This window comes from Plectrocnemia conspersa, unplaced genomic scaffold (genome assembly GCF_051122295.1).
Source record: "Plectrocnemia conspersa isolate PC_06_02 unplaced genomic scaffold, ASM5112229v1 ptg000011l, whole genome shotgun sequence".
Classification (NCBI taxonomy): domain Eukaryota; kingdom Metazoa; phylum Arthropoda; class Insecta; order Trichoptera; family Polycentropodidae; genus Plectrocnemia; species Plectrocnemia conspersa.
This window is the reverse complement of record NW_028277175.1, coordinates 10,271,239-10,298,381: the sequence shown is the minus strand read 5'-3', so window position 1 is coordinate 10,298,381 and position 27,143 is coordinate 10,271,239. Positions and strand designations below refer to the sequence as shown.

Below are 27,143 nucleotides of genomic sequence, written 5' to 3'. Positions count from 1 at the left end.
GATCATGAGCCAAATGTGCTTACATATACAAAGGATACTAAATCGTATATAAATACTTAGTAGGTCAATCGAATAAGTAATTTATTTCTGCACTTAAAAATAACCATATAAAATATAAATTTTACGAAAAACCATCAATGAAGTTCGATATGAAATTGAAATTGCTACTGACGTAAAAAATCAAGGACCTTTAGTTAGGAAATGCAAGGGTATAATTTGAACGAATGAATTCACACAATAAACGTTTCCCCTTCTCTCATAAAAACACTTTTACTCTTGCTATATAAGCGCTCGCTCCCGTTCGGTAAATCAGAAGCAGTTTTCAGTTCAGAAAAGGCTTTGCATTAATCAACCATGAAATTCTTAGTGAGTTTTAAATAGTGATACTTTATTATAGCATTATAGTGATTTATTAACTTATGTGTGATTTATACAGGTTGCTTTCCTTTGCCTCGTTGGCTTCGTAGCTGCCCATGACGATGGTCAATGGCGCGGTGAGGGACTCCTCGAATCTCAAGATCATGGTCAATACGACGGACACTATGCTGGACACCATGGATTAGTCGCCGCTCCATTGGCTTATGCTGGACATTATGCCGCCCCATTGGCTTATGCTGGACATGGTTGGGCTGGACAAGCTGGACACTATCATGGACCAGCAGCTCCTTTAGGACACGATGGACGCGTCGTAGACACCCCTGAAGTAGCTCACGCTAAAATCGCCCACCACGCCGCTTTCAACAATGCCGCCCATGAAAATGGAGTCAACGCTTACCACGGCGCCTATGCTCAAGGAGTCCATGCTTATGCTGCCCCAGCCTACGCCGGACACTATGGTGGCCACTACGCTCATGGACATGCCGCCCCATTGGCTCATGACGGACGTGTCGTAGACACCCCTGAAGTAGCCCATGCTAAAGCTGCCCACTTCGCCGCCCATGCCGCTGCCGCCCATGGAAGCCATTACGGACATCATTATTAAACACAAATATCTCGAATTTGGAAAAAACCCTGTGATCTTTTTCTCATGAGAGATAATGAAAATTAAGCAAAATATTTATAAAAAAATGTCATCTGGATATTTTATATAATTTTATAAAAATGTCTTTGCACAATGTGCAAGGTTGTACATAATGTATTATACGAGCAATAAAAGCAATGGAAGTTAAACACCTACTTTTTTATTATTTTTGTAATATACAAATAGTTAAAAGAATGTTTTTTTCATAAAAAAATATATTTATCGTCATAGTTTAAAGTCTATAATTTACATTAAAATTTTATCAAAAGGTTTAAGACTTGACTAATTGAGAAAAATGTATTTATTGTCGCTTTTCATCACAGTAAAATTTTCAACTTAAATTGTAACGTTACTGTTGATTTTATGGAAAATACATATTTATTTATCGTATATATTTTATGTTATAAATTAGAAAAAAAAATTAATGATATAAAATGGCAAAAACCTAAAATGATTTCATTTTATCTCTAAAACTATATTTATGGTATTTTACTATTCAATTAAATGATAAAGAATGAATATATGTATATACTTTTTATATAAATATATGATTATTTTTAATACTTTATCTTGTATTATTACATATTTTTTTATTATAATAGTTATTTAAAGGTAATTCAAAAATTTAACCTTTTCCACGCAATGCCTACTATATGATAAACAGCCGAGTCAGGTGACCAGCGCGAAATCCAGCATATGATAGGTTCGCAAAACTGCATATTTTTAAACATAATTAGAAGAAGATAGTTGCCTATATATGCTTTAAAAACCAGTGTAACTACTCAGTAAACATTATTATAATTTTAGGTAAAATAAAGAAATACCAAGTATTTATTTCAATCTTCTTTTATTTTAAGTCTTCTGCAATTATTATATATAGGGCTGCTACAAGCAAATTTAGATTATGTATTTTTTTCAAATTTATTAATGTCTATAAAAAGCTAATTTATTCATGATTAATTTAAATATCAGCTAATTTTGAAAAACGACTCAATTCGCCATATTATTTTAAAGTGTTAACTTTGTTAAAAAACAAAGAGAAAAAATAATGAAGGGCAAGAATATTATATAAAATTTAACATAAAATAAAAATTGAAAAAAATATTTTGTTTTTTAAAAATAGATTTTTATGAAACTTTTTTTTAAATATTGCGTTACGAAACCAAGCGCCGAAAGGGTTAATTTTTTTTGCAATGTTTCTCTTACACTTACGAGTTTACAAGCATTAGGTGAAAAAATTACAGCTTATTACAGTTAAGTAATAAATCTCATATTATTATATAAACTACTAATTTCTTTTCAAATTTTTTTTATATATCTATTGCTTTTTATTTAATTTAAGAAACTATTTTTAAAACAACATATTGGAGATTTATGATAAAATCCTAATATTTGGTTGCACTATGATCAAATGACAACGATTTTGGTTATTTTAAATTATTATTAGTAACATTAGTCCAAAAAATAAATAAATAGGAGCAAACTCCAATAAATATTAAAATCGATTTGATTTTTAATTAAATAACAAAAAGGAAACATTTTTTGTAATGAATACTTAAATTAGTTACATAATAGTGATGATAATAATTTATTTATTAATTATTCATACTAAAACATATTTATTAAAAAAAACATTTTCACAATAAAACTATAACATTTATCGAACTTACAAGCATATTCTATTGCTTTACATTTTCACTGATTTCTGCATATTTTTTAATATATCATGTAAAGTCTGTATACATTAAGCTAGTAATTTTAATAACTATAATTAAATACAATTGTTCAATGTTATGTTTTATAAATTAAAATTTACTTAGATTAAGATAATATGCGTTTCTAGATATTGAATTAAATGGCTCCTTAAAATCAAATATAAATTATTATCTTATATATAATTGTTCTAAGCCGCTTCCGGACGCGCACAACTTTAAATGAAACATTCTCCGTTCAATCGTCTACTCTGTAAATCGTATCGCTTTGTATGAACGGTGTGTAACAATACACGTAAACAAAAGAATTATAATAATAAATCATAATAAAAATAAAAATTGAATTTGCTCCGATTGATTTTCGAGCCGCCGGTAATGCGTTCTGTTGTTTCGACCAATCAAAAATAAGCATTCAAATATTCAAATAGCTTCGACCAATGAAAAATAAGCATTCGAATTCAAATAGACAGTACCGTGACAACGCTTTTATTTAATAATAAAATTTTGCTACGCGACAATAATTTTCATTAATTCGTCATTTGACTGAATATAAATAATCGGATTGCAAATTAACTAGGTGTGTTATAACTATGTTAACTTAAATATATACATAATGTGTTGAGGATTAGAAGAATACATTGATTAAACTAATTAAACAATCTTCGTAATGAAATCTTCAAATTTTGAATTCCCGGCGACGGGCTCCGAGGCCGAAAAGTGAGTTTTTACTTTTATAAATAATCAGATTGCAACTTAACTAGGTGTGTTATGACTATGAAAATTAAATATATACATAATGTGTTGAGGATTAGAATAATACATTGATTAAATTAGATAAACAATCATAAAACAATCTTCGTAATGAAATATTCAAATTTTGAATTCCCGTCGCCGGGCTCCGGGGCCCAAAAGTGAATTTCTCCTTTTATATTACATAAACATTATCATTGCTTCCGATTTAATGCACAATTTTAAACGTGAACGTGTAATATATCTTTAGTATGTATGAGGATTGAAAGTTAATGTCGATCAAATCGGCGCTGTCGGCTATATATATCAACCAACGGACAGCTTATAAATGTGTAGTTCCTTGGATGTTATCTAATAAACGACAATTTACAATGATTATATATATGTGATCGCAAACCTGGAATAATCGATAGCCAAAATATCTAAGAGTAGGTTATTTTCAATTCCGATGTGGCAAAATATGTTCAATTTTTGTTCTGTGCCTTCATTCCTCTTTCGGAATAGCCAAATTCAAGATATTTAGTTACATCAAACTTATATAGTATGTTCTTTACAAAAAGATAATACTTGCTGACAGTGACTTCAACATGAGAAGATTCACTCTTTGTTTATATATACCAATTCTACGTTGTGGCCATATAAGTCAACAAATTGCTCCCTCATTGCTTCTGAAAAATAATTAAAAACACCTTTATCAAGAGTTAAGCATTGAACACATTATTACTACTAATATAATCCATAAATTAAATTTAAACGACAAGCGAAGAACAAAATTGACGGAAGATACTGTAGAGGATTAAACACATAGATTGACATATCTTCATCTTCTTCAAAATAGTCGCAATATGTCATATATTAATTGTTTGCCATACGTAAATGTTATTAGATCTATCATTGCTTTTGAAAATTAACTGTAAACGATACTATATAGTGGGTAAAATGTTACTTTGTTTAATTAACTTTGGTATGTATACCTTTAATTGTCCAATCAACGCTGTTTGTCTTTTAATATTAGATCCTGGAAAGTCAATGGTAATTTTGTTAGAATAACCGTGACATATTATTCATATAACCAAACACTTACTGGCACACTCATAATTTATAGTTTTAATTATGTTATACACTTTAAATCATCTTCAATTGAAACTTAGTATGAAAAATGCTTTGTTTAATTAACATATTTTACTGTTTATTGAATCGCACTAAGCTGTATCCCGGCGCGCGCTTGACTGATGACAGAACTGTCAAATGTAAGCAACTGAGGGGATATCCCGATACATGATCGGGATATCACCGCGCGCTTAAGAACGAACTACGAAATTGATTTTAACGATTTAAATTGTAAAACACTTATCAATATATGTTTAAAAATCATCAAATTCTAAAAAAAATATTTTTTTAAATATTTTTAGTTTATAAGGTATTTAAAATATAATATAAATAATGTGGATTTTTATTAGCTTCTCTCAACAAAAAAAAAATATGTACTTGAATTTTGGCGAACGTTGACAATTTAAATTAATAGTTTTTGAAGAATTTTTAAAATTTCGCTTGAAAAAACATTTTAAAAAAAAGGGGGAAAATTTCAAAATAAGTACTATTCATTACCAACCAACTACTAAACACATAGTGTTGCAAAAATCTCTCTTAATGACCCCTTTGAAAGGAAACTACACAAAATTGTAAAATATTTTATAACTAATTTAATTTTTTTAACTTATTTAAATATTTTTTAAAATATAAAGTTTTAGAATAAATTTTCAAGATTTATTCAAAATATTTTTTTCAACCTTAAAAATATTTTTTATTTTATTATGGATTTTAAATATTCTTAATTTATTATAGATTTTAAATATGTTTAGTTTATTATTAATTTTAAATAATGTGAAAATTTTTTGCACTTATTAATTATTAAAATTAATAATGCTGCGCAGATAAATCATTTACTTTAAAAAATATATAAATATAAATATTTTTTAATAAAAATTGACAAAGGTCTCAAAATTATTATTATTTTTAAAGCGCACTTTTGGTCTAAAGTAACAGATTAAGTGCTTGATATTTTCAGTTTATTATTTCTTTCAAATTGGCTTTTATATTTACACATAAAACATATAAACAACTTTTTTAAATTATAAATCAACTTATGGTGTAACTAAAAAAAGTTCTTATTACTAAGATTTAAATTTATGATAAAATTGTGTTATATGCAATTTATTCATTGGTTCCGTAAGCTTCGCTGTATTGAGATTTCACTGTACAATTTTTAATTTATTATTATCTAGCTAAGTTCTAAACCTATTTATAAATGATATGCAATATTTAGATTTATCATTAAATATCTAAGTTTCAAATATAACGATAAAATTTAACGTTTCAAATCTAATAAATAATATAAAATGTTTTCTTCTGGAAATATTTAGTCAAGTTGTAAACCTATTTTCAAATGAATTGAAAATGTTAGTAGTTTTTTATAGATTAAACCATTTTGTCTATTATTGAAAATCCTAAATAATAATGTCCAATTTGAACCATTAATTTTTTTTTAAATATTTAAAAAAATCAGAACGAAGCAAAAAGTATATTTAAAACCCAAAAAGTTGAGGGTCCGGTATACGCACACTCGCTAGCTTTCGGTACCTCACGATAGTGAGGTACCGACAGCTAGTTATATAATAATTATATTAACCCCAAAATGTTGTTGTAATATGTGATAAAAAAAATATTTAATTTTGGTGTTTTTAGTCAAAACGTATTGAAGGCTTATGAAATAGTCATTGACTATATATTAATATTAACTAACTGTAATTGCCCCTTTTTGATGGAAATTTTTTTTTTTGGCGAAAATTTAAAAAGTCTAAAAAATATGACTTTAAATTGTCAATTTCCGCCAAAATTTAATTACACTTATTTTTGTATGTAGAAGCTAATACAAATCCACATTATTTATATTATATTATATTTAAAATCATCGTGAAAGATAGTCTCCCAAATATCAATAGATGAAAAGTACGTTTTATTGGCATTTATATGATTTGTTCGACATTAACTTTTATTCCTCATACATACTAAGTATATATAATATTACTTAGTATGTTAATTTGCAATTTCAGTAATTATATTCATTCAAATCTAACAAATATCAGAAGCAATGATAATTTTTATGTATTATAAAAGGAAAAACTCACTTTTCGGCCTCGGAGTCCGTTGACGGGAATTCAAAATTTGAAGATTGTATTACGAAGATTGTTTTATAATTGTTATCTAGTTAAATCAATGTATTCTTATAATCCTTACACACATGTATATATTTCATTTTCATAGTATAGCATACCTAGTTAATTTGCAATCCGATTATTTATATTCAGTCAAATCGAACAACGCACATGTCAAAATAATGAAAATTATTGTCGCGTAGCAAAATTATTTACAACTGTTGTCACGTTACTGTCGGCCATCTTGTTTTATATTTGAATGCTTAATTTTCATTGGACGACAACAAAAGAATTCATTAGCTAAGGCTCGAAAATCATCGTGCCAACTCTATTTTTATTTTTATTAATTATGATTTAATATATTTCTTTTGTTTACATGTATTTTTATACACCGTTCATACAAAGAGATACGATTTACAAAGTAGAAAATTAAATGAAAAATGATTCATTATTTATAATTTGTTTAATACTAGATATTATAATTATAATTTAAATTAAAGTTAAAAGTTGTGATTTGATGTAATTAATATCTTTGAATATAACGCTTATTGTATTATTTAAAAGTTTAAAAAGCATATTATATGAAATTGTGTCTTTAACACAAATTAATCGATGTTTAAAATAATTGTTATTATTTAATTATAATAAAATACATCAAAATGCAATTGTGAAAATGCAAAAAAAAAAACTTACGATACAATAGTAACAAATATCTATGACAAAATTACAATTATTATTAAAAATATTATTTACCTCTTCCCAGCTTTTAAACAATTAGTAAATATTTCAATTTATCTCTATATTATATGTATTATTATTTATTGTTGTAATTGTAATTATAAATATAATGAATTAATTACTTTTTATATTTAGTAGCACTTTTTTTAAATATTAAAAAATATCCTAGATACATGAACCTAAATTTATATTCAGATATAAATAACATATCAAGATTTTATTTATTACCATTAAACACATATTAACTTTATTAACGTGTAATGAATGATAACCCAATTTATTTATTTACTGTTGAAGGTTTTTCCGTAGAAATGTGAGAGTAAAAAATATGAGCGAAACAATATTAACACGTTACCCCTTCTCTTTAAAACTCCGTTTACTATTGGTATATAAGCCGTTGCCTTCGTCCAGCTTAACAGAAGCAGTTTTCAGTTCAGAAAAGGCTTTGCATTATTCAAACATGAAGTTCTTAGTGAGTTTTACAAAGTGATAATTATATATAAAAACCATTATAGTGATTTACTAACATATGTGTGATTTATACAGGTTGCTTTCCTTTGCCTCGCTGGTTTTGTAGCCGCCCATGATGATGGTCAATGGCGTGGAGAGGGACTCCTCGAATCCCAAGATCATGGTCAATACGACGGACACTATGCTGGACACCATGGATTAGTCGCCGCTCCCTTGGCCTATGCCGGACATTATGCCGCCCCATTGGCTTATGCTGGACACGCTTATGCTGGACACTATCATGGACCAGCAGCTCCTTTGGGACATGATGGACGCGTCGTAGACACCCCTGAAGTAGCTCACGCTAAAATCGCCCACCACGCCGCTTTCAACAACGCCGCCCATGAAAATGGAGTCAACTCTTACAACGGTGCCTACGCTCATGGAGTCCAAGCTTATGCTGCCCCAGCCTACGCCGGACACTATGGTGGCCACTACGCCCATGGACATGCCGCCCCATTGGCTTATGACGGTCGTGTCGTAGACACCCCTGAAGTAGCCCATGCCAAAGCTGCCCACTTCGCCGCCTATGCCGCTGCCGCCCATGGAAGCAGTTACGGACATCATTATTAAACATGATTATCTGGAAATTTTAACAACCCTGTGATCTTTTTTAAATCAGAGAAAAATATTTATTATAGAATGTCATTTCGATGGTTTACATAATGTTGTATATAAAGTCCTTGCACATTGTGCAAAGTTGTACATAATGTATTATACGAGAAATAAAAACAATTCAAAGAAATATTTTTTTATTATTACATGCATTTAAAATTTGCTCTATGAAGATATTTTTTATTTAAAATTTAATATTTACTGATGGATTAACTTCTGTCACTAATTAAAGATGATATACGATACAGCTGTTTGAACCGTAGAGAAGCTGCGAGAAATCTTTATATTTTAATGGTCTGCTGATTTGAAATTCTTAGAAAATACTACAACAGATTTCATTATGTTTTCAACATAAAAAAATTAAAGGCATTATTATTTAATTGCTAATTAAAAAAAATAAATTGCAAAGAATGTGCCGTATACAAAACAATAAAAAACCATAAAAAATCTTACATCTCAACAATAAATATTTCGAAATTAAATGACTTCCCATTCATCAGTAGGGTAATGTGGTATCAAATTTAATTTTTCAACAAAGCAAATTCGTTTTTGTCTATGAAATTAATAAAGAATATATAGAAAGCGTGGCAAAAATATTTTTTTCCTAAAAACTTACAGATATATTCAATAGCTTTGGATGAAAGTAATGTTCTTACAGATATGACTCAATTTCTTTCGAAAAATTGGCAATGAATTTAATATCATCAAAGAACCAACTTTTCTAGCTCATTAAAAGACACGTTTTTCACAGTTATGTATAAAGTGGTAAAAGCAATATTCGTAAAATCTCGCTTAACCTTCACATGTTTGGCATGGTCATTGATAGTCGGATAAAAGAAAGACTGGCAAAATTAGTGGATGATGCAAAAAGATCGGTAATTTCCATTTCATGAAGTATCACTGTATTCTACATAAAAAAGCGATGTTAAAAATAACTAATATGGCAAGAATCGCCATTAACAAGATATATGTATTTAATAAAAATCGAAAGGATTAAATTACCGTAAATCGTATGTATCTGAATACTTAAAAAACTACCTATCGATACATTATGAACCTACTGTAGTAAGATGGTTAAGTCATAACATCAAAAGGAAAATCCACAGTTGAATTTAAAAATAACTTATTTAATACTTCTAGTGGATATTACCAATGAAATAATCATACATATTAAGCATTGATCATACATAAAGCAAAATTGTGATATATCTAAGAATAAGAACAGTAACATAATTCACTTAAAAATAGTGTGTGAAATAACCCACGTGAACAGCAACAAATATGCGGCATTAATTGCTGTTTTATCAAACGACTTTAAGAGTAGATTTTAAAATTTCAGAAGCAAAAACTGCATTTCAGTATATTTATTATTCACAGTTAGCCTCAATATGTTGTCTGAAAACTTCGAGATATATTGTATAGATTTGAAATTTATTATCTAATTATATTAATTATTTATTTTAGTGTCTTTATTGTACTTTTAAATGTTTATTACTGTATAATGTACTCGAATATCAATTATTAAGCAGCACGATAGACGAATGATATAAGTCTCCGAATATTAACCTGAAAGACCTGGGTTCGATCCGATATGGACTTTAGTGTTTTTAAATTTCTATCGTCTCTGGGTGATCGGAATTAGTGATTATTATATAATTTAAATATCTACCGATCATCACAGAAGAGGTATACATAATCTATGATAATATCGTGATAATTAATTATAATTGAGCTAGTATTAAAAATTCTTTTATATAGAACTATTTTTAGCTCTTGGAGAATATCTTAATGTTTTAAAATAATAAAAAATAAAGGCAAATTACTGTAGGTACTGTAAACTTTTAAGATGTAACTAGTATACATTAGATTTAAGCTTTATTTTTTACAACGTTCCATTTGTTGATAATTAAATCAATATTATTTTATATTTAATTATATGAGTTATTTTTATGAAAAAATACTATGCTAGATCACTTTTTAATTGTACTTATTAGAATTTTAGTACAATTTAGTATCATATAGCAAAAAAATATTTCATCATTAATAATTAAAATATATAGTATGTATATCATTTGTAAGTTATATTTATTAATATTATATTATATATTCACTGTACAATTTAGATACAAAATTACAACAATGTATTCATTCAACGTTGAAGGATTTTCCGTAGAAATGAGAGAGTAAAAAATATAAACACGTTACCCCTACTCTTGAAATAACTATTTACTTTTAGTATATAAGCCGTTGCCTTAGACCAGTTTATCAGAAGCAGTTTTCAGTTCAGAAAAGGCTTTGCATTATTCAAAAATGAATTTCTTAGTGAGTTTTACAAAGTGATAATTTTATATAAAAACCATTACAGTGATTTATTAACATATGTGTGATTTATACAGGTTTCTTTCATTTGCCTCGCTGGTTTCGTAGCCGCCCATGATGATGGACAATGGCGCGGTGAGGGACTCCTCGAATCCCAAGATCATGGTCAATACGACGGACACTATGCTGGACACCATGGATTAGTCGCCGCTCCCTTGGCCTATGCCGGACATTATGCCGCCCCATTGGCTTATGCTGGACACGCTTATGCTGGACACTATCATGGACCAGCAGCTCCTCTGGGACATGATGGACGCGTCGTAGACACCCCTGAAGTAGCTCACGCTAAAATCGCCCACCACGCCGCTTTCAACAACGCCGCCCATGAAAATGGAGTCAACTCTTACAACGGTGCCTACGCTCATGGAGTCCAAGCTTATGCTGCCCCAGCCTACGCCGGACACTATGGTAGCCACTACGCCCATGGACATGCCGCTCCATTGGCTCATGACGGACGTGTCGTAGACACCCCTGAAGTAGCCCATGCCAAAGCTGCCCACTTCGCCGCTTATGCCGCTGCCGCCCATGGAAGCAGTTACGGACATCATTATTAAACACGATTATCTGGAGATTTTAACAACCCTGTGATCTTTTTAAATCAGAGAAAAATATTTATTATAGAATGTCATTTCGATGGTTTATATAATGTTGAATATAAAGTCCTTGCACATTGTGCAAAGTTGTACATAATTAATTATACGAAAAATAAAAACAATTCAAAGAAATATTTTTTTATTATTACATGCATTTAAAACTTGCTTTAGGAAGATACTTTTTATTAAAATTTTATTATTTCCAGATGGATTAACTTCTGTCACTAATTAAAGATGATATACGATACAGCTGTTTGAACCGTAGAGAAGCTGCGAGAAATCTTTATATTTTAATGGTCTGATGATTTGAAATTCTTAGAAAATACTACAACAGATTTCATTATGTTTCCAACATAAAAAAATTAAGGGCATTATTATTTATTTGCTAATTAAAAAAAATAAATTGCAAAGAATGTGCCGTATACAAAACAATAAAAAACCATAAAAAATCTTACGTCTCAACAATAAATATTTCGAAATTAAATGACTTCCCATTCATCAGTAGAGTAATGTGGTATCAAATTTAATTTTTCAACAAAGCAAATTCGTTTTTGTCTATGAAATTAGTAAAGAATATATACAAAGCGTGGCAAAAATATTTTTTTCCTAAAAACTTACAGATATATTCAATAGCTTTGAATAAAAGTAATGTTCTTATAGATATGACTCAACTTTTTTCGAAAAATTGACAACGAATTTAATATCATCGAAGAGCTGACTTTTCTAGCTCATTAAGGGCATATTTTTCACAGATTTGTATAAAGTAGTAAAAACAATATTCGTAAGATCTCGCTTAACCTTCACATGTTTGGCATGGTCATTGATAGTCGGATAAAAGAAAGACTGGCAAAATTAGTGGATGATGCAAAAAGATCGGTAATTTCCATTTCATGAAGTATCACTGTATTCTATATAAAAAAGCGATGTTAAAAATAACTTATATGGCAAGAATCGCCATTAACAAGATATATGTATTTAATAAAAATCAAAAGGATTAAATTACCGTAAATCGTATGTATCTGAATACTTAAAAAACTACCTATCGATACATTATGAACCTACTGTAGTAAGATGGTTAAGTCATAACATCAAAAGGAAAATCCGCAGTTGAATTTAAAAATAACTTATTTAATACTTCTAGTGGATATTACCAATGAATTGATCATACATATTTAGCATTGATCACACATAAGGTGAAATTGTGATATATCTAAGAATAAGAACAGTAACTTAATTCACTTTAAAATAATGTGTGAAATAACCCACGTAAACAGCAACAAATATGCGGCTTTAATTGCTGTTTTATCAAACTACTTTAGGAATAGATTTTAAAATTTCAGAAGCAAAAACTGCATTTCAGTATATTTATTATTCACAGTTAGCCTCAATATGTTGTCTGAAAATTTGGAGATATATTGTATAAATTTGAAATTTAATATCTAATTATATTAATTACTTATTTTAGTGTCGTTATTGTACTTTTAAATGTTTATTACTGTATAATGAACTCGAATATAAATTATTAAGCAGCACAAAAGACGAATGGTATAAGTCTCCGAATATTAACCTGAAAGACTTGGGTTCGATCCGATGACTTTGGACTTTGGACTTTGGTGTTTTTAAATTTCTATCGTCTCTGGGAGATCGGAATTAGTGATTATTATATAATTTAAATATCCACCGATCATCACAAATTAGGTATACATAATCTATGATAATATCGTGATGATTAATTATAATTGAGCTAGGTCGTACATATCTAGTATTAAAATTTCTCTTATATAGAACTATTTTTAGCTCTTGGAAAATATCTTAATGTTTTAAAATAATACAAAAATAAAGGCAAATTAGTGTAGGTACTGTAAACATTTAAGATGTAACTAGTATACATTATATTTAAGCTTTATTTTTACAACGTTCCATTTGTTGATAATTAAGTCAATTCTGTAATAATCAATATTATTTTATAATTAATTATTTAAATTATTTTTATAAAAAAGACTATGCCCGATCACTTTTTAATTGTACTTAATAGAATTTTAGTATAATTTAGTAGCATATAGTAAGAAAATTATTTCAACATCAATAATTAAAATATATAGTATGTATATCATTTGTAAATTACATTTATTAATATATTTACTGTACAATTTAAATACAAAATTACAACAATGTATTCATTCAACGTTGAAGGATTTTCCGTAGAAATGAGAGAGTAAAAAATATAAACACGTTACCCCTACTCTTGAAATAACCATTTACTTTTAGTATATAAGCCGTTGCCTTAGACCAGTTTATCAGAAGCAGTTTTCAGTTCAGAAAAGGCTTTGCATTATTCAAACATGAAGTTCTTAGTGAGTTTTACAAAGTGATAATTTTATATAAAAACCATTATAGTGATTTACTAACATATGTGTGATTTATACAGGTTGCTTTCATTTGCCTCGCTGGTTTTGTAGCCGCCCATGATGATGGTCAATGGCGTGGAGAGGGACTCCTCGAATCCCAAGATCATGGTCAATACGACGGACACTATGCTGGACACCATGGATTAGTCGCCGCTCCCTTGGCCTATGCCGGACATTATGCCGCCCCATTGGCTTATGCTGGACACGCTTATGCTGGACACTATCATGGACCAGCAGCTCCTTTGGGACATGATGGACGCGTCGTAGACACCCCTGAAGTAGCTCACGCTAAAATCGCCCACCACGCCGCTTTCAACAACGCCGCCCATGAAAATGGAGTCAACTCTTACAACGGTGCCTACGCTCATGGAGTCCAAGCTTATGCTGCCCCAGCCTACGCCGGACACTATGGTGGCCACTACGCCTATGGACATGCCGCCCCATTGGCTCATGACGGACGTGTCGTAGACACCCCTGAAGTAGCCCATGCCAAAGCTGCCCACTTCGCCGCCCATGCCGCTGCCGCCCATGGAAGCCATTACGGAAATCATTATTAAACACGATTATCTGGAAATTTTAACAACCCTGTGATCTTTTTTAAATCAGAGAAAAATATTTATTTTAGAATATTATTTCGATGGTTTAAATAATGTTGTAAATAAAGTCCTTGCACATTGTGCAAAGTTGTACATAATATATTATACGAGAAATAAAATCAATTCAAAGAATTTTTTTTTTACTACATGTATTTAAAACTCGCTATAGAAATAAAATTTTAATAATTTGCAATAAATGAACATCTGTCATTAATTGGAGTAATGTACAATATAGCTGTTGGCGTCGTGAGAATAATTTGCAACGTAGTGAAAACGTTGGGATAGGACACTTTTTCATAGGAAATCTTATTTTCTGATGAGACACATTTCCACCTCTCTGGATATATTATTTAGCAAAATTGCTGCATATGAAGCGAGGAAAATTTTCACGTCATTTACTAAAGAACATTACATACTCAAAAAGTAACTATTTGGTGCGCATTGTGGTCAGGCGGCGTCATTGGGCATTACTTTTAACTGTAACGGTCAACGGTGAGTGCTATAAGTGAATGATAACCGATTATTTTTAGTGTGGAATCGAAGATATTGATGTGGAAGACATGTGGTTCTAGCAAGACGGTGCAACTTGTCACACATCGGATGAAACGTTAAAGGTTCTGCGTCAAAAAATTATTTCAAGTTTTGCTGACGTCAACTGACCACTAAGATCATGTGTCTTAACGTCGTTGGATTATTTTGTAAGGTTACGTCAAAGTCGTGTCTACGCCAACAAATCTGAAACACTGGAGCACCTAAAAATCAATAGCCGAGATACCGCTCTAAATGAACGAAAATGGGTTGGTTACTTCTTAAGTAACAGAGACGGCCATTTAGTTGATATTATTTTTCATTATTATTTAAATACATCAAATGCTCTCATAATAAAAAAAAATCAAATATATCCTTAAATTTGTGTGTTTTTATATTAAAAAGTCTGAAAACTGAAGTTGGATCATCTTTTATATGTCCAATATAGAATATTTAAAAAATTGTCTGTATTTGAAATAAAATTAAAATTGTGATTCATTTGAGAATAAGAACAGTTACTTAATTTACTTTAAAACAGTGTCTCAACAAAGCCACGCAAACAGCAAAAAAAATGCGGCTTTAATGACTGTTTTATCAAATGACTTTGAGAGTAGTTCTTAAATTTCAAAAGAAAGCAACTGTATTTCAGTAAATTTGCTACACTGTTATCAGTTCACATCGACACGTTCCCTACAAGCTTGTAGATTAATTGTATAGATTCGAAATCAGATATGCAATTTTATTATTTATTTATTTATGTTTTTTTATTGAACTTTTATTAGTTTATAACTTTATAATTAAAAATACGAGTATGCACTGTTCATGACGTTTTTCTTTTAAACTATATTTTTTTTCTCGCGTGAAGAATAATAAATCAAATTTTATTTTCGCTACACTTTTTGTTGAACTAGCTATTGATAAACTGAAATTAAAAAAAAGCTTATTGTTTATTTAATATAAAGATTAAATCTTTTAATGTAAGCTTTTTACATAAACATTTATTACTAAGTTTACGTGTTTTCAAAATTATACAATAATAACAGAAAATTGTATTAAAATATGTTTTAACTTTAAAATGTAATTGTTATGATGTTTACAGTATAATGTGATTTTTACGATATTCTGCTAACATTTGTAAGTATGTAGGAAACATTGTATAAAAATATGAATAATAAGTACTAGCCATACATAATATATAAATTATTATTTAGGTGTATTATAATTTATTAATTATTTGTGAATATTACAAATTTAGAGAATTAAATTATTGCCATTATTAAATATTATGTTTTTTAAAGTAAATTATTATTCTAAGCAATAAAACATATTGGTTACTTTTTTATAATAAAATTTGAAATCTAAAAATAATGTATATGCAAACATTCAATAAGTCAATTAAATTGAAACGCATTTACTGATAACTAAAAGCTATTTTTAATCTAAAAATAAACTACTATACGTATTATAAACTTTTTATGCAAATCAAGTATATATTAAACTTTAGCTTTATTTTTGCTTCTTTCTATTTATTGCTAAAAATGTAAATGTTATATTCAATTTTATTTTCTAATTCTTTAAATAATTTTTATAAAAAAGGTTATGGACATTACATTATTATTGTATTTATTAGTAATTTTTTTAAATATAATACAAGCAAATTCATTTTAATATTAATAATTGAAATGTGTTACAAATTACATTTATTGATATATTAACTGTACAATTTAGATACAAAATTACAACAATGTATTCATTCAACGTTGAAGGATTTTCCGTAGAAATGTGAGAGTAAAAAATATGAACGAAACCATACACGTTACCCCTTCTCTTAAAACAACCATTTACTTTTAGTATATAAGCCGTTGCCTTTGTCCAGTTAATCAGAAGCAGTTTTCAGTTCAGAAAAGGCTTTGCATTAATCCAACATGAAGTTCTTAGTGAGTTTTGCAATGTGATACTTTACTATAGAAATACAGTGATTTATTAACTTATGTGTGATTTATACAGGTTGCTTTCCTTTGCCTCGTTGGTTTCGTAGCCGCCCATGATGATGGTCAATGGCGCGGTGAGGGACTCCTCGAATCCCAAGATCATGGTCAATACGACGGACACTATGCTGGACACCATGGATTAGTCGCCGCTCCATTGGCCTATGCTGGACATTATGCCGCCCCATTGGCTTATGCTGGACACGCTTATGCTGGACACTATCATGGACCAGCAGCTCCTTTGGGACATGATGGACGCGTTGTAGACACCCCTGAAGTAGCCCACGCTAAAATCGCCCACCACGCCGCATTCAACAACGCCGCCCATGAAAATGGAGTCAACGCTTACAACGGCGCCTACGCTCATGGAGTCCATGCTTATGCTGCCCCAGCCTACGCCGGACACTATGATGGCCAATACGCTCATGGAGTCCAGGCTTATGCTGCTCCAGCCTACGCTGGACACTATGGTGGACACTACGCCCATGGACATGCCGCCCCATTAGCTCATGATGGACGTGTCGTAGACACCCCTGAAGTAGCTCACGCTAAAGCTGCCCACTTCGCCGCCCATGCCGCTGCCGCCCATGGAAGCCATTACGGACATCATTATTAAACACGATTATCTCGAAATATGATTAAAACTAGTAATCTTACTTTCCATCGGAGATTATGCAAATTGTAAAATATTTATTATGAAATGTCAATTTGATATTTAATATACAATAGATAAAGTCTGTAAATACTGTATTATATAAGCAATAAAACTGATAAGAGTTACATATTTTTTTTATTTAAAACATATCTTTTTGATTGTAACAATTGAATCGACACAAAAAAAAATTTAATGTTTTATGTATTATTTTGTCCATTTGCGCTAAAAAAATTTTTACAAATACTTAGCTTTGGATGTGTATACTAGAAAATATAAACTAAAATAGCAAAAAACATATAAAACAGAAGCAGGTTGCAATCTACGTTCTATTGATATATTAAACTGTATTAAATTTAAATAACATTACATATCGAAAGCATCACACAACTAGTGTTTTTTTGAGAATTTTTTGAGAAAAATGCCAAATCGAGAATTCTCATTTTTTGAAAATATTTTCTTATTTCTTAAGATTTTTTTAAAGCATTTTTTATTGTATGAATTTAAATTTAGACGAATATTTTTTAAAAGGTTTATAATCACTGTCTTTTTATAACGTTAAATAAGAGCGGGTTCATGCCTAATATGCATATTCCATAACAGGTTTTAATAGGGGCCCGGGAATGACAAAAAATTGTTTACAGTTTTTTAACACTCAAACTCGCCTTATTTTTGCATAAAGTAATAAAAGAAGCAACTCAGACATGAAACCTTTCCGAAGGTGTTTGTGCCAGATGTTTGAAAATATGCACACTTTATCGGAAGATATTATTGACAGCCGAAGGGGCCAAAATATTTTTGTTAAAACAATTGGAAAATATCAATTCTAAGCTAAGCTCGAAATTTCAACGGACAATTAAAAAGTAATCGTATAATTAAAGGAACTAGACATTGATATCATTATTTAAATATTAGAAAATTCCAGAATTTTTACCAGTCAAAAAATAATGATTTCTTTATTTATTCTTCAAAGTCAGAAATATGTAAAATGGAGAAAGAAATGATTCGCAGATTATTTGATGGCTAAACGTTTTTGAAGGACCTTCGCGACTCCATTAAATTATTAGAATGTATTGAAGAAATTGAAAATTCATCATCGGTGCAACAAGAGAAAAAAAAATTTCTGCCTTACAGGTAGTAGTGTAAGAAAACCAACAACTTACGGATTAATGGAGAAAGAAAGAATTCAAAATATTTAAATTGAAAGGCAAGAGAACAAATAATTTGAAGCCTTGTTATCGATTAAACCAACATGAACACAAAATGAGAAGAATTTTTTCACGACCGAAATATTTTTACTAAAAAAACGAGGATGTTCGATTCTACTTTATATGGCATGTGTTTTTTAAAGGGTTATTTTAAAAACAATATGTAATATTGTATCTAATATTAATTCTTGAATATATTAATAATAAATTATATGTGTTTTACTAATTTTTTAGTTGTTTTATATTTCAATTATATACTGTGATAATAATATGCATATGCTTAAAAAAATATCAAAAAATGATTACAGTAAATATATTTAACACATATATATATATATATATATATATATATATATATATATATATATATATATATATATATATATATATATATATATATATATATATATATATATATATATATATATATATATATATATATATATATATGTGGTTGAATGCGTTTTCGCGGAGAAATATTTGGTTAATATTTCTAGGAGTCGGATTACTCCGCGTACTTTTTTGATTCCGTGTGGAATCATGGTCCCATGATTCCACCAGGGACCATGATTCCACACGGAATCAAAAAAGTACGCGGAGTAATCTGACTCCTAGAAATATTAACCATATATATATATATATATATATATATATATATATATATATATATATATATATATATATATATATATATATATATGTATATATATATATATATAATATAAAAATATATGCAATATTTTACTGTATTACATACATTTTTTCATTTATCAATATTTCTCGAGAAGCCGAGAATTCTCATTTATCGAGAAATCAGAATGCATACACACAACCCATAGCGGTGAAGTCAGAAATGCGTGTAGTGTAAATATATTAGCATCATGCACTGAAATCATGCACTAGTTCAGCAAACATTTTAGTGCTCTTCTTAAATATTTATTTTTATTATTTATTACGTCAAGCTACAATAGTTATAAATGTGCAAGGAATTAAAAACAAAAATAAAAAATAATATAAATTATATATTTTTTATAAAACGCTATTAATAATGCACAAAAAGTTTGTATAAAATATACCCAGTATTTTTTATGATTAAACTTTCAATAATAAAAGTATTTATTAATAATATTTATTATTATTCGAATTTGTATATTTTTACTTATAATTATACGTTTTAGATATAATAATATTAACTAATGTTATTAAATTTACTTTTAAACAGGTTTCAGTTCCATATTTAACTTTTAAATTAATATATGTTAAAATTTCTAATAAAATAAAGTAGATATTGTTATTATTAAATTGATTGTCTTTAAAGAAGTCCATTTTTGTTTTACTAAATTAAAATACATAAGAAATATAAGAAAATTAAATTAATATCTAACTAGAAAAATACTTTATTGAATTTATAATGTATAGGAAATAGTGTATTTATTTACCGTTGAAGGATTTTCTGTGGAAATATGATTGTAAAAAATATATGAAAGAAATCATAGCAATACAGAGCCCCTTCTCTTGAAAAGCTATTTACTTTTAGTATATAAGCGTTCGCCCGCGTTCAGTTCATCAGAAGCAGTTTTCAGTTCAGAAAAGGCTTTGCATTAAACAAACATGAAGTTCTTAGTGAGTTTTAAAAAGTGATACTTTACTATTTAAATACAGTGATTAACTAACTTATGTGTGATTTATATAGGTTGCTTTCCTTTGCCTCGCTGGTGTCGTAGCCGCCCATGATGATGGTCAATGGCGCGGAGAGGGACTCCTCGAATCCCAAGATCATGGTCAATACGACGGACACTATGCTGGACACCATGGATTAGTCGCCGCTCCCTTGGCCTATGCCGGACATTATGCCGCCCCATTGGCTTATGCTGGACACGCTTATGCTGAACAATATCATGGACCAGCAGCTCCTTTGGGACATGATGGACGCGTTGTAGACACCCCTGAAGTAGCCCACGCAAAAATCGCCCACCACGCCGCATTCAACAACGCCGCCCATGAAAATGGAGTCAACGCTTACAACGGCGCCTACGCTCATGGAGTCCATGCTTATGCTGCCCCAGCTTACGCCGGACACTATGATGGCCAATACGCTCATGGAGTCCAGGCTTATGCTGTTCCAGCCTACACCGGACACTATGGTGGCCATTACACTCAAGGACATGCCGCCCCATTAGCTCATGACGGACGTGTTGTAGACACCCCTGAAGTAGCCCATGCCAAAGCTGCCCACTTCGCCGCCCATGCTGCTGCCGCCCATGGAAGCCATTACGGACATCATTATTAATCATTGCCATCCGGAAATAAATATAAAACCAGTCATTTTAATTCATCATAAAATATGTAAATATGTAAGAAGAAAAATATTTAATGTAAATTATCTTTTCTATGATTAATGTACTGTAGAAAGAGTCAGTAAAAATTGTAAATAATTTATTATTTGACTAATAAAACCAAAGAAAGTTAAATTCTTATTTTTTTATTTATAATCCTATTTTTTCACAATTGCATTTTTTAATTTAAGAAAAGAATATGCATATTTATTTCGATACTATTTTTTTTTATACACAACACAAAAATTAATTACGTAGTTATTTTGCATTATTATATTTATGCAATATTATAGTGCAAGTTTTAGTTTTATTTAGTTGACCATAGTGTAATTTGATCATAGTTATATTTATCGGGTTTTAGCGTAATCCATACCGATATGTATAATTACAATTTTATAAAAAGGTAAAAAAAAATATTTTTGACTTATAGGAACAAGAAAATGTAAACTTCTAAATAATAAGCTAATATTATTTTATTTTCCAATTAACATAACAAAAAATAAGGTTTCTGATTTAGAAATATTTAAATTTACTATATAATTAAAAAAATGTCATATGAGTTTGATAGGAAAATAATTACATATTTACATAATTCTCTGCTATACCATATTTGAATTAGCACAGTCAGTTCAAGAGCTATCCATTTCATTATTATTTATAATTCAGAAAGAGACTTGGTTTTACACCCCTACTATTAGCTCTAAAGCACACGACACGGATATACAATACGTGCGATACATTTATCATTACTCTGATTGATTGATAAATATAAAAAATACAGTAATGATTTTAATTTCTATAAATTTCTTCAAATTATAAACCGGAATAACATAAACAGAGATAATATATTTAATTATAATAATAAAAATAAAAATTGAATTTACTCGATTGATTTCCGAGCCACCGGTAATACGTTCTGTTGTTTCGACCAATGAAAAATAAGCATTCAAATATAAAACAAGATGGCCGACATCAACGTAACAACCGTTTTAATTGTTTTGTTACGCGACAATAATATTCATTAATTTTTCATGTGTGTTGTTCGATTTGATTGAATATAAATAATCGGATTGCAAATTAACTAGGTATGTTATTACTATGAAAATGAAATCTATACATAATGTGTATAATGATTATAAGAATACATTGATTAAACTAGATAAACCGTCAAAAAACGATCTTCGTAATTAAATCTTCAAATTTTGAATTCCCGTCGACGGGCTCCGAGGCCAAAAAGTGAGTTTTTCCTTGTATAATACATAAAAATTATCATTGCTTCTGATTTAATGCACATATTCGTTAGATTTGACTGAATATTTTTACTCGAATTGCAAATAAAACAGTTTTGATCGTGAACATGTAATATATACTTAGTATGTATGAGGATTGAAAGTTATTGTCAATCAAACCATATAAATTCTAATAAAAAGTAGTTTTTTATCTATTGATATTTGGGAGATTGAACCATTTTGACTATCATTGAAAATCTTAAATATAAATGTCTAATTTCAACCATTATATTTAAAAATTAGTAGTTTTTTAATAATTGTACAGACCGCTTTCTATTGAAATAAAAAATTCACTTTTCGTCGCGTTTTATCTAAAATGGATCGTTTCAATTGGAAGTTACTAACTGTTTAACTATTTTTAAGTATACTAGTGCTCTCAATCGAATATTTGAATTATTTCTCCGATTTTAAACTATATAAATATTTGAATAATTGATCGAATATTCGTAAAATATTCGTTTTCACACTCTTGAATGAAATTTAAGAAAAAACCTTAGTACAATTGAGCAACACAGGTAATCGTTTTTTCATAATCCATGCACCTTTATTTTGTTTCGAAATGCTAGACCGTGAGACGCTTCTTCTCAAAAAATAATGTTTTCACGTCCTTAAAAAACATTTGTGAATATAATATTTATCGGCGTGTCTATTATGACCGAAATTTTTAGAATTCGTTTGTTAACAAAACAAAATAGTAATGTAAAGACCTACCCTTTATTATCGTTTTACGCTTATCTAAAACAGACGTGCGTCGCAAATTTGCGCGAAGTTCATGTTAGGTTTTTGTATTTTTGTAATTCATTTTTTTTTCGTTAAATGGTTAAATAAATTAATATCCATAAAAACCGAAAAAAAATTGTATATTTCGTCCATTTTCTATTCAAAATTCCAATAGTTAAAAACTACGAATAATTAAGAACATGTACTGACTGTTTATTTAGGCTACTGACTAAAATCAACCGAAAGTATATTATAATATAGGTTTTAACTTTATATAAAATTGTAACTTTATATAATATGACTTCATTAATTTTTTTTGATAAATTTACGAATGACTACTTACTGTTAAATATTTACAAGTTTGATGATTATTTAAAATTATATTTAAATTTACTACAGCTTTCAGCGTCACATACTTTTTTAAATAAATATGTATATACACACTGGTAAATATATACATGTATTTAAATACAATAATATTAGAGAAATTTGTTCAAATATGAGTTATATTTTTTTAAGTCAAAATCTCAAAAAGTCATTGAATTATTTTCATAAGTTTTTCAAAAATAATTTTAAAAATTGTGAATTTTATGTGTTTTAAATATGAATTAAATTAAAAAATTTTTTTTTTAATAAAATACTGTTTCTTTTAATAAAAACTAAAGTTATTATTGTCCCATTATTAATATGGATTACACTTTAGTCAAATAATAATATTATAGTCTATTTGAGTCTCTAACAATTTTAGACCAAGCGATCTTTACGGAAGATCCAAATTATTAGAATCACGAATTATTTATACAGTGAATGCCTCAAATGATAAATGATGAACAAAGTATAATTGTGATCAGAATTTCATAAACTTTGTGTCGTAGTATATTGGCAAAGTATAGGATTTCTTTACGTCGATATCGAATTAATTAAAAATATTATAATAATATTTATACTAAATTATGTATCCTATATTTAAATTGCATTTATTGCTATATTCACTGTACAATTTAGATACAAAATTTCAACAATGTATTCATTCAACGTTGAAGGATTTTTCGTAGAAATGTGAGAGTAAAAAATACGAAAGAAATCATATAAACAAGTTACCCCTTCTCTTAAAAAATCATATACTTTTAGTATATAAGCATTCGCCCGCGTTTAGTTCATCAGAAGCAGTTTTCAGTTCAGAAAAGGCTTTGCATTAATCAAACATGAAGTTCTTAGTAAGTTTTAACATAGTAATACTATACTATATAAATACAATTATTTAATAACTTATATTTGATATAAATAGGTTGCCTTCCTTTGCCTCGCTGGTTTCGTAGCCGCCCATGATGATGGGCAATGGCGCGGAGAAGGTCTCCTGGAATCTCAAGATCATGGTCAATACGATGGACACTATGCTGGATACAATGAATTAGTAGTCGCTCCATTGGCATACTCTGGACATTATGCCGCCCCATTGAATTATGCTGGAAACGCTTATGCTGAGCACTATCATGGACCAGCAGCTCCTTTGGGAAATGATGGTCGCGTTGTAGACACCCCTGAAGTAGCTCACGCAAAAATCGCCCACCACGCCGCTTTTAACAACGCCGCCCATGAAAATGGAGTCAATGCTTACAACGGCGCCTACGCTCAAGTAGTTCAAGCTTATGCTGCACCAGTCTATGCCGGACACTACGGTGGTCAATATGCTCAAGGAGTCCAAGCTTATGCTGGCCCAGTTTACGCCGGACAATATGGTGGTCACTATGCTCATGGATATGCCGCCCCATTGGCTCATGACGGACGTGTCGTAGATACTCCTGAAGTAGCCCATGCTAAAGCTGCCCACTTTGCCGCCCATGCCGCCGCCGCTCATGGCAGCTATTACTAAACTCAATTATCTCAAAATATATTTGAACTACAGATTATGAAAATGTTGCATAGATGTATATAATGTATTTTATTTTATTAACAATAAAACCAACGAAATAAATATATTTATTTTATTCTTTGACATTTTTATAGATCCGATTATTATTTTGTTGTTAAAAAACATACATTTTTTAAATTCAATCATGATTATAAAAGCTTACAAATTAATCATATAGTACTTTTTTTTATATTGTAATTGAAATTTTAATGACAACTAAGAACTAAATTAAAACATTGTAGTTTGATTAAATATTTTAATATACCAGCTTATTACCCATCATGTATATTTGATAATTACAAAAATACTATTATAATTATTCATTAACATGAATATATTATTTTTTAATATTTAACATGTTTAGGAAAAGCTCAATTATTTGTATGCTGTACCAGTAAAATTCAGATGCCTGCCTCTTAGTTGCTGAATTATATGTATCCCTGTCTAGTTTTTCAATTTATTTTACTATAAGATGATTTTTTAGATTTTTTAAGCGTCCCTTGTTTCCGATCAGTAATATTAAATAGGATTTTATAATTCAGCGGAGTGGTTAAAATAATTGTTGAGTCTATCTTTTATATTACAGAAAAAATACATGCATTTAAATTAAGTGAATATTGTTGGTTTAGTACCATTTTTCAGTTTACAAAATAAAATTAAAAAGATCAAGTATGACTAATAGTAATAAAAATATACATAGTACACATAATAGGCATCGTAATTATATTTCATGAAGGATAGTTTGGTTGATGAAATTTGATAGACCCTGAGTAGAATCAATGAATTTAAATATGTTTTTAATTAGAATAAGTGATAATTCTATTTTATTTTTTATAGTTTTACATTGTTTTTACACAGAGAGTTCATAATAATATATAGAATATAGTAAATACTAACCAAATTCACATCTGTGTTAATTTTTGTAATTTATACTAATATAGCAAATTCAATTTCTTAGTTGATTTTATAATATTAATTATTATAATATATTTATTGATTTTAACGCAGTATAAACCATTATGTCTAAAATCAATCGCTTAGCTATATTATATTCGAAGGTTAGCTAATTTAGGTGATTCAGAATATTTTTCATTTAAAGACAAAGAAAAAACGGAATTTATAAATAAACGCTTCCTAACCATTGTAATAGTTTTAAAAGTATTAAATAACAAATACAGATTTAATTATATTAAATAAGGTAAAATTTATTGACAATACGAGTTACTGTATTAAATATATAATTATTTAATCGCATAAAATCATGTTGAAATTTTAAATTGACTGCACCTGAATTGCCTTTGGACTGCAAAAAATATTTTTAGTGCTTCATTTATCAAAGCTGGTTATCAGATTTTTTTAATTCTGGTAACCAGAATGTATCTCGGCAATTGATTAGTAGTGATTATGTTTATATGTATGGATAAAATAATTTTGCAAGAAATTTACTTAAAAAATATTTACATGCATTCTCAATTATATTTAAAGATGTTTTCAGGAATATGTCCACCATCTTTAACTTTTAGTATCTCTAAACATCAGATGATATTATTTGTATGTCAGCATTAGTATAATGAATGCCTAATCTAATCTTTTACATGTTAGTTCAGGTTCGAGAAAGAGGCAAATCATTTTCTCATCCATGTTTAACTATAATTGTTATTATATATATATTTTTCAATTTAATCAGTATGGCAATAAACTAAAATTTAGATCGCCAAGTAGGTATATGTAACATATATGTAATACGCAAATATCGATTGCTTTCAATTCAAATGACAAGAGGAAGCAATTTGTAGTAATGAATTCTTAAATTGACCTTACAACGGCGAAAGTATTCAATCAAAAATTTAACATAGAATATTAAAAATACCTTATTTTTGTTAGTAAAATATTTATTGATGACTATTAAATAATTTTTATTATTATTCTTTTTCTTAAATTTACCGTAAAAGTATTTAAACATAAGTTTAACA

At 28.9% G+C, this 27,143-nt stretch overlaps 4 protein-coding genes and 1 long non-coding RNA gene across 5 annotated transcripts; 4 read left to right on the top strand and 1 right to left on the bottom strand.

The window, feature by feature from the left end:
• The first annotated feature begins 311 nt into the window (after nucleotides 1–311).
• Nucleotides 312–1,170, top strand: LOC148229442 (uncharacterized). Its single transcript, XM_088197687.1, has 2 exons — nucleotides 312–366; nucleotides 437–1,170. Exons 1-2 carry the CDS (start codon nucleotides 355–357, stop codon nucleotides 980–982), a joined length of 558 nt encoding a protein of 185 aa, XP_088053813.1. The 5' UTR covers nucleotides 312–354; the 3' UTR covers nucleotides 983–1,170.
• Nucleotides 1,171–4,017: 2,847 nt separating this feature from the next.
• On the bottom strand, nucleotides 4,018–4,701 carry LOC148229441 (uncharacterized). The gene is made up of 3 exons (XR_015811393.1): nucleotides 4,568–4,701; nucleotides 4,458–4,501; nucleotides 4,018–4,151 (listed from the first exon to the last, which is right to left on the bottom strand). It is a non-coding gene; the product is annotated as an uncharacterized LOC148229441 (long non-coding RNA).
• Nucleotides 4,702–7,785: 3,084 nt separating this feature from the next.
• LOC148229440 (uncharacterized) lies at nucleotides 7,786–8,691 on the top strand. Its single transcript, XM_088197688.1, has 2 exons — nucleotides 7,786–7,908; nucleotides 7,983–8,691. The coding sequence occupies exons 1-2, from the start codon at nucleotides 7,897–7,899 to the stop codon at nucleotides 8,517–8,519; spliced, it is 549 nt and encodes a 182-aa protein (XP_088053814.1). The 5' UTR covers nucleotides 7,786–7,896; the 3' UTR covers nucleotides 8,520–8,691.
• A 2,147-nt stretch (nucleotides 8,692–10,838) lies between these two features.
• Nucleotides 10,839–25,224, top strand: LOC148229438 (uncharacterized). The gene is made up of 7 exons (XM_088196843.1): nucleotides 10,839–10,883; nucleotides 10,958–11,485; nucleotides 13,822–13,887; nucleotides 13,962–14,490; nucleotides 16,983–17,002; nucleotides 17,073–17,666; nucleotides 24,547–25,224. Exons 1-7 carry the CDS (start codon nucleotides 10,872–10,874, stop codon nucleotides 25,129–25,131), a joined length of 2,334 nt encoding a protein of 777 aa, XP_088052969.1. The 5' UTR covers nucleotides 10,839–10,871; the 3' UTR covers nucleotides 25,132–25,224.
• LOC148229439 (uncharacterized) lies at nucleotides 20,482–21,384 on the top strand. Its single transcript, XM_088197683.1, has 2 exons — nucleotides 20,482–20,536; nucleotides 20,607–21,384. The coding sequence occupies exons 1-2, from the start codon at nucleotides 20,525–20,527 to the stop codon at nucleotides 21,201–21,203; spliced, it is 609 nt and encodes a 202-aa protein (XP_088053809.1). The 5' UTR covers nucleotides 20,482–20,524; the 3' UTR covers nucleotides 21,204–21,384.
• Nucleotides 25,225–27,143: the final 1,919 nt, after the last annotated feature.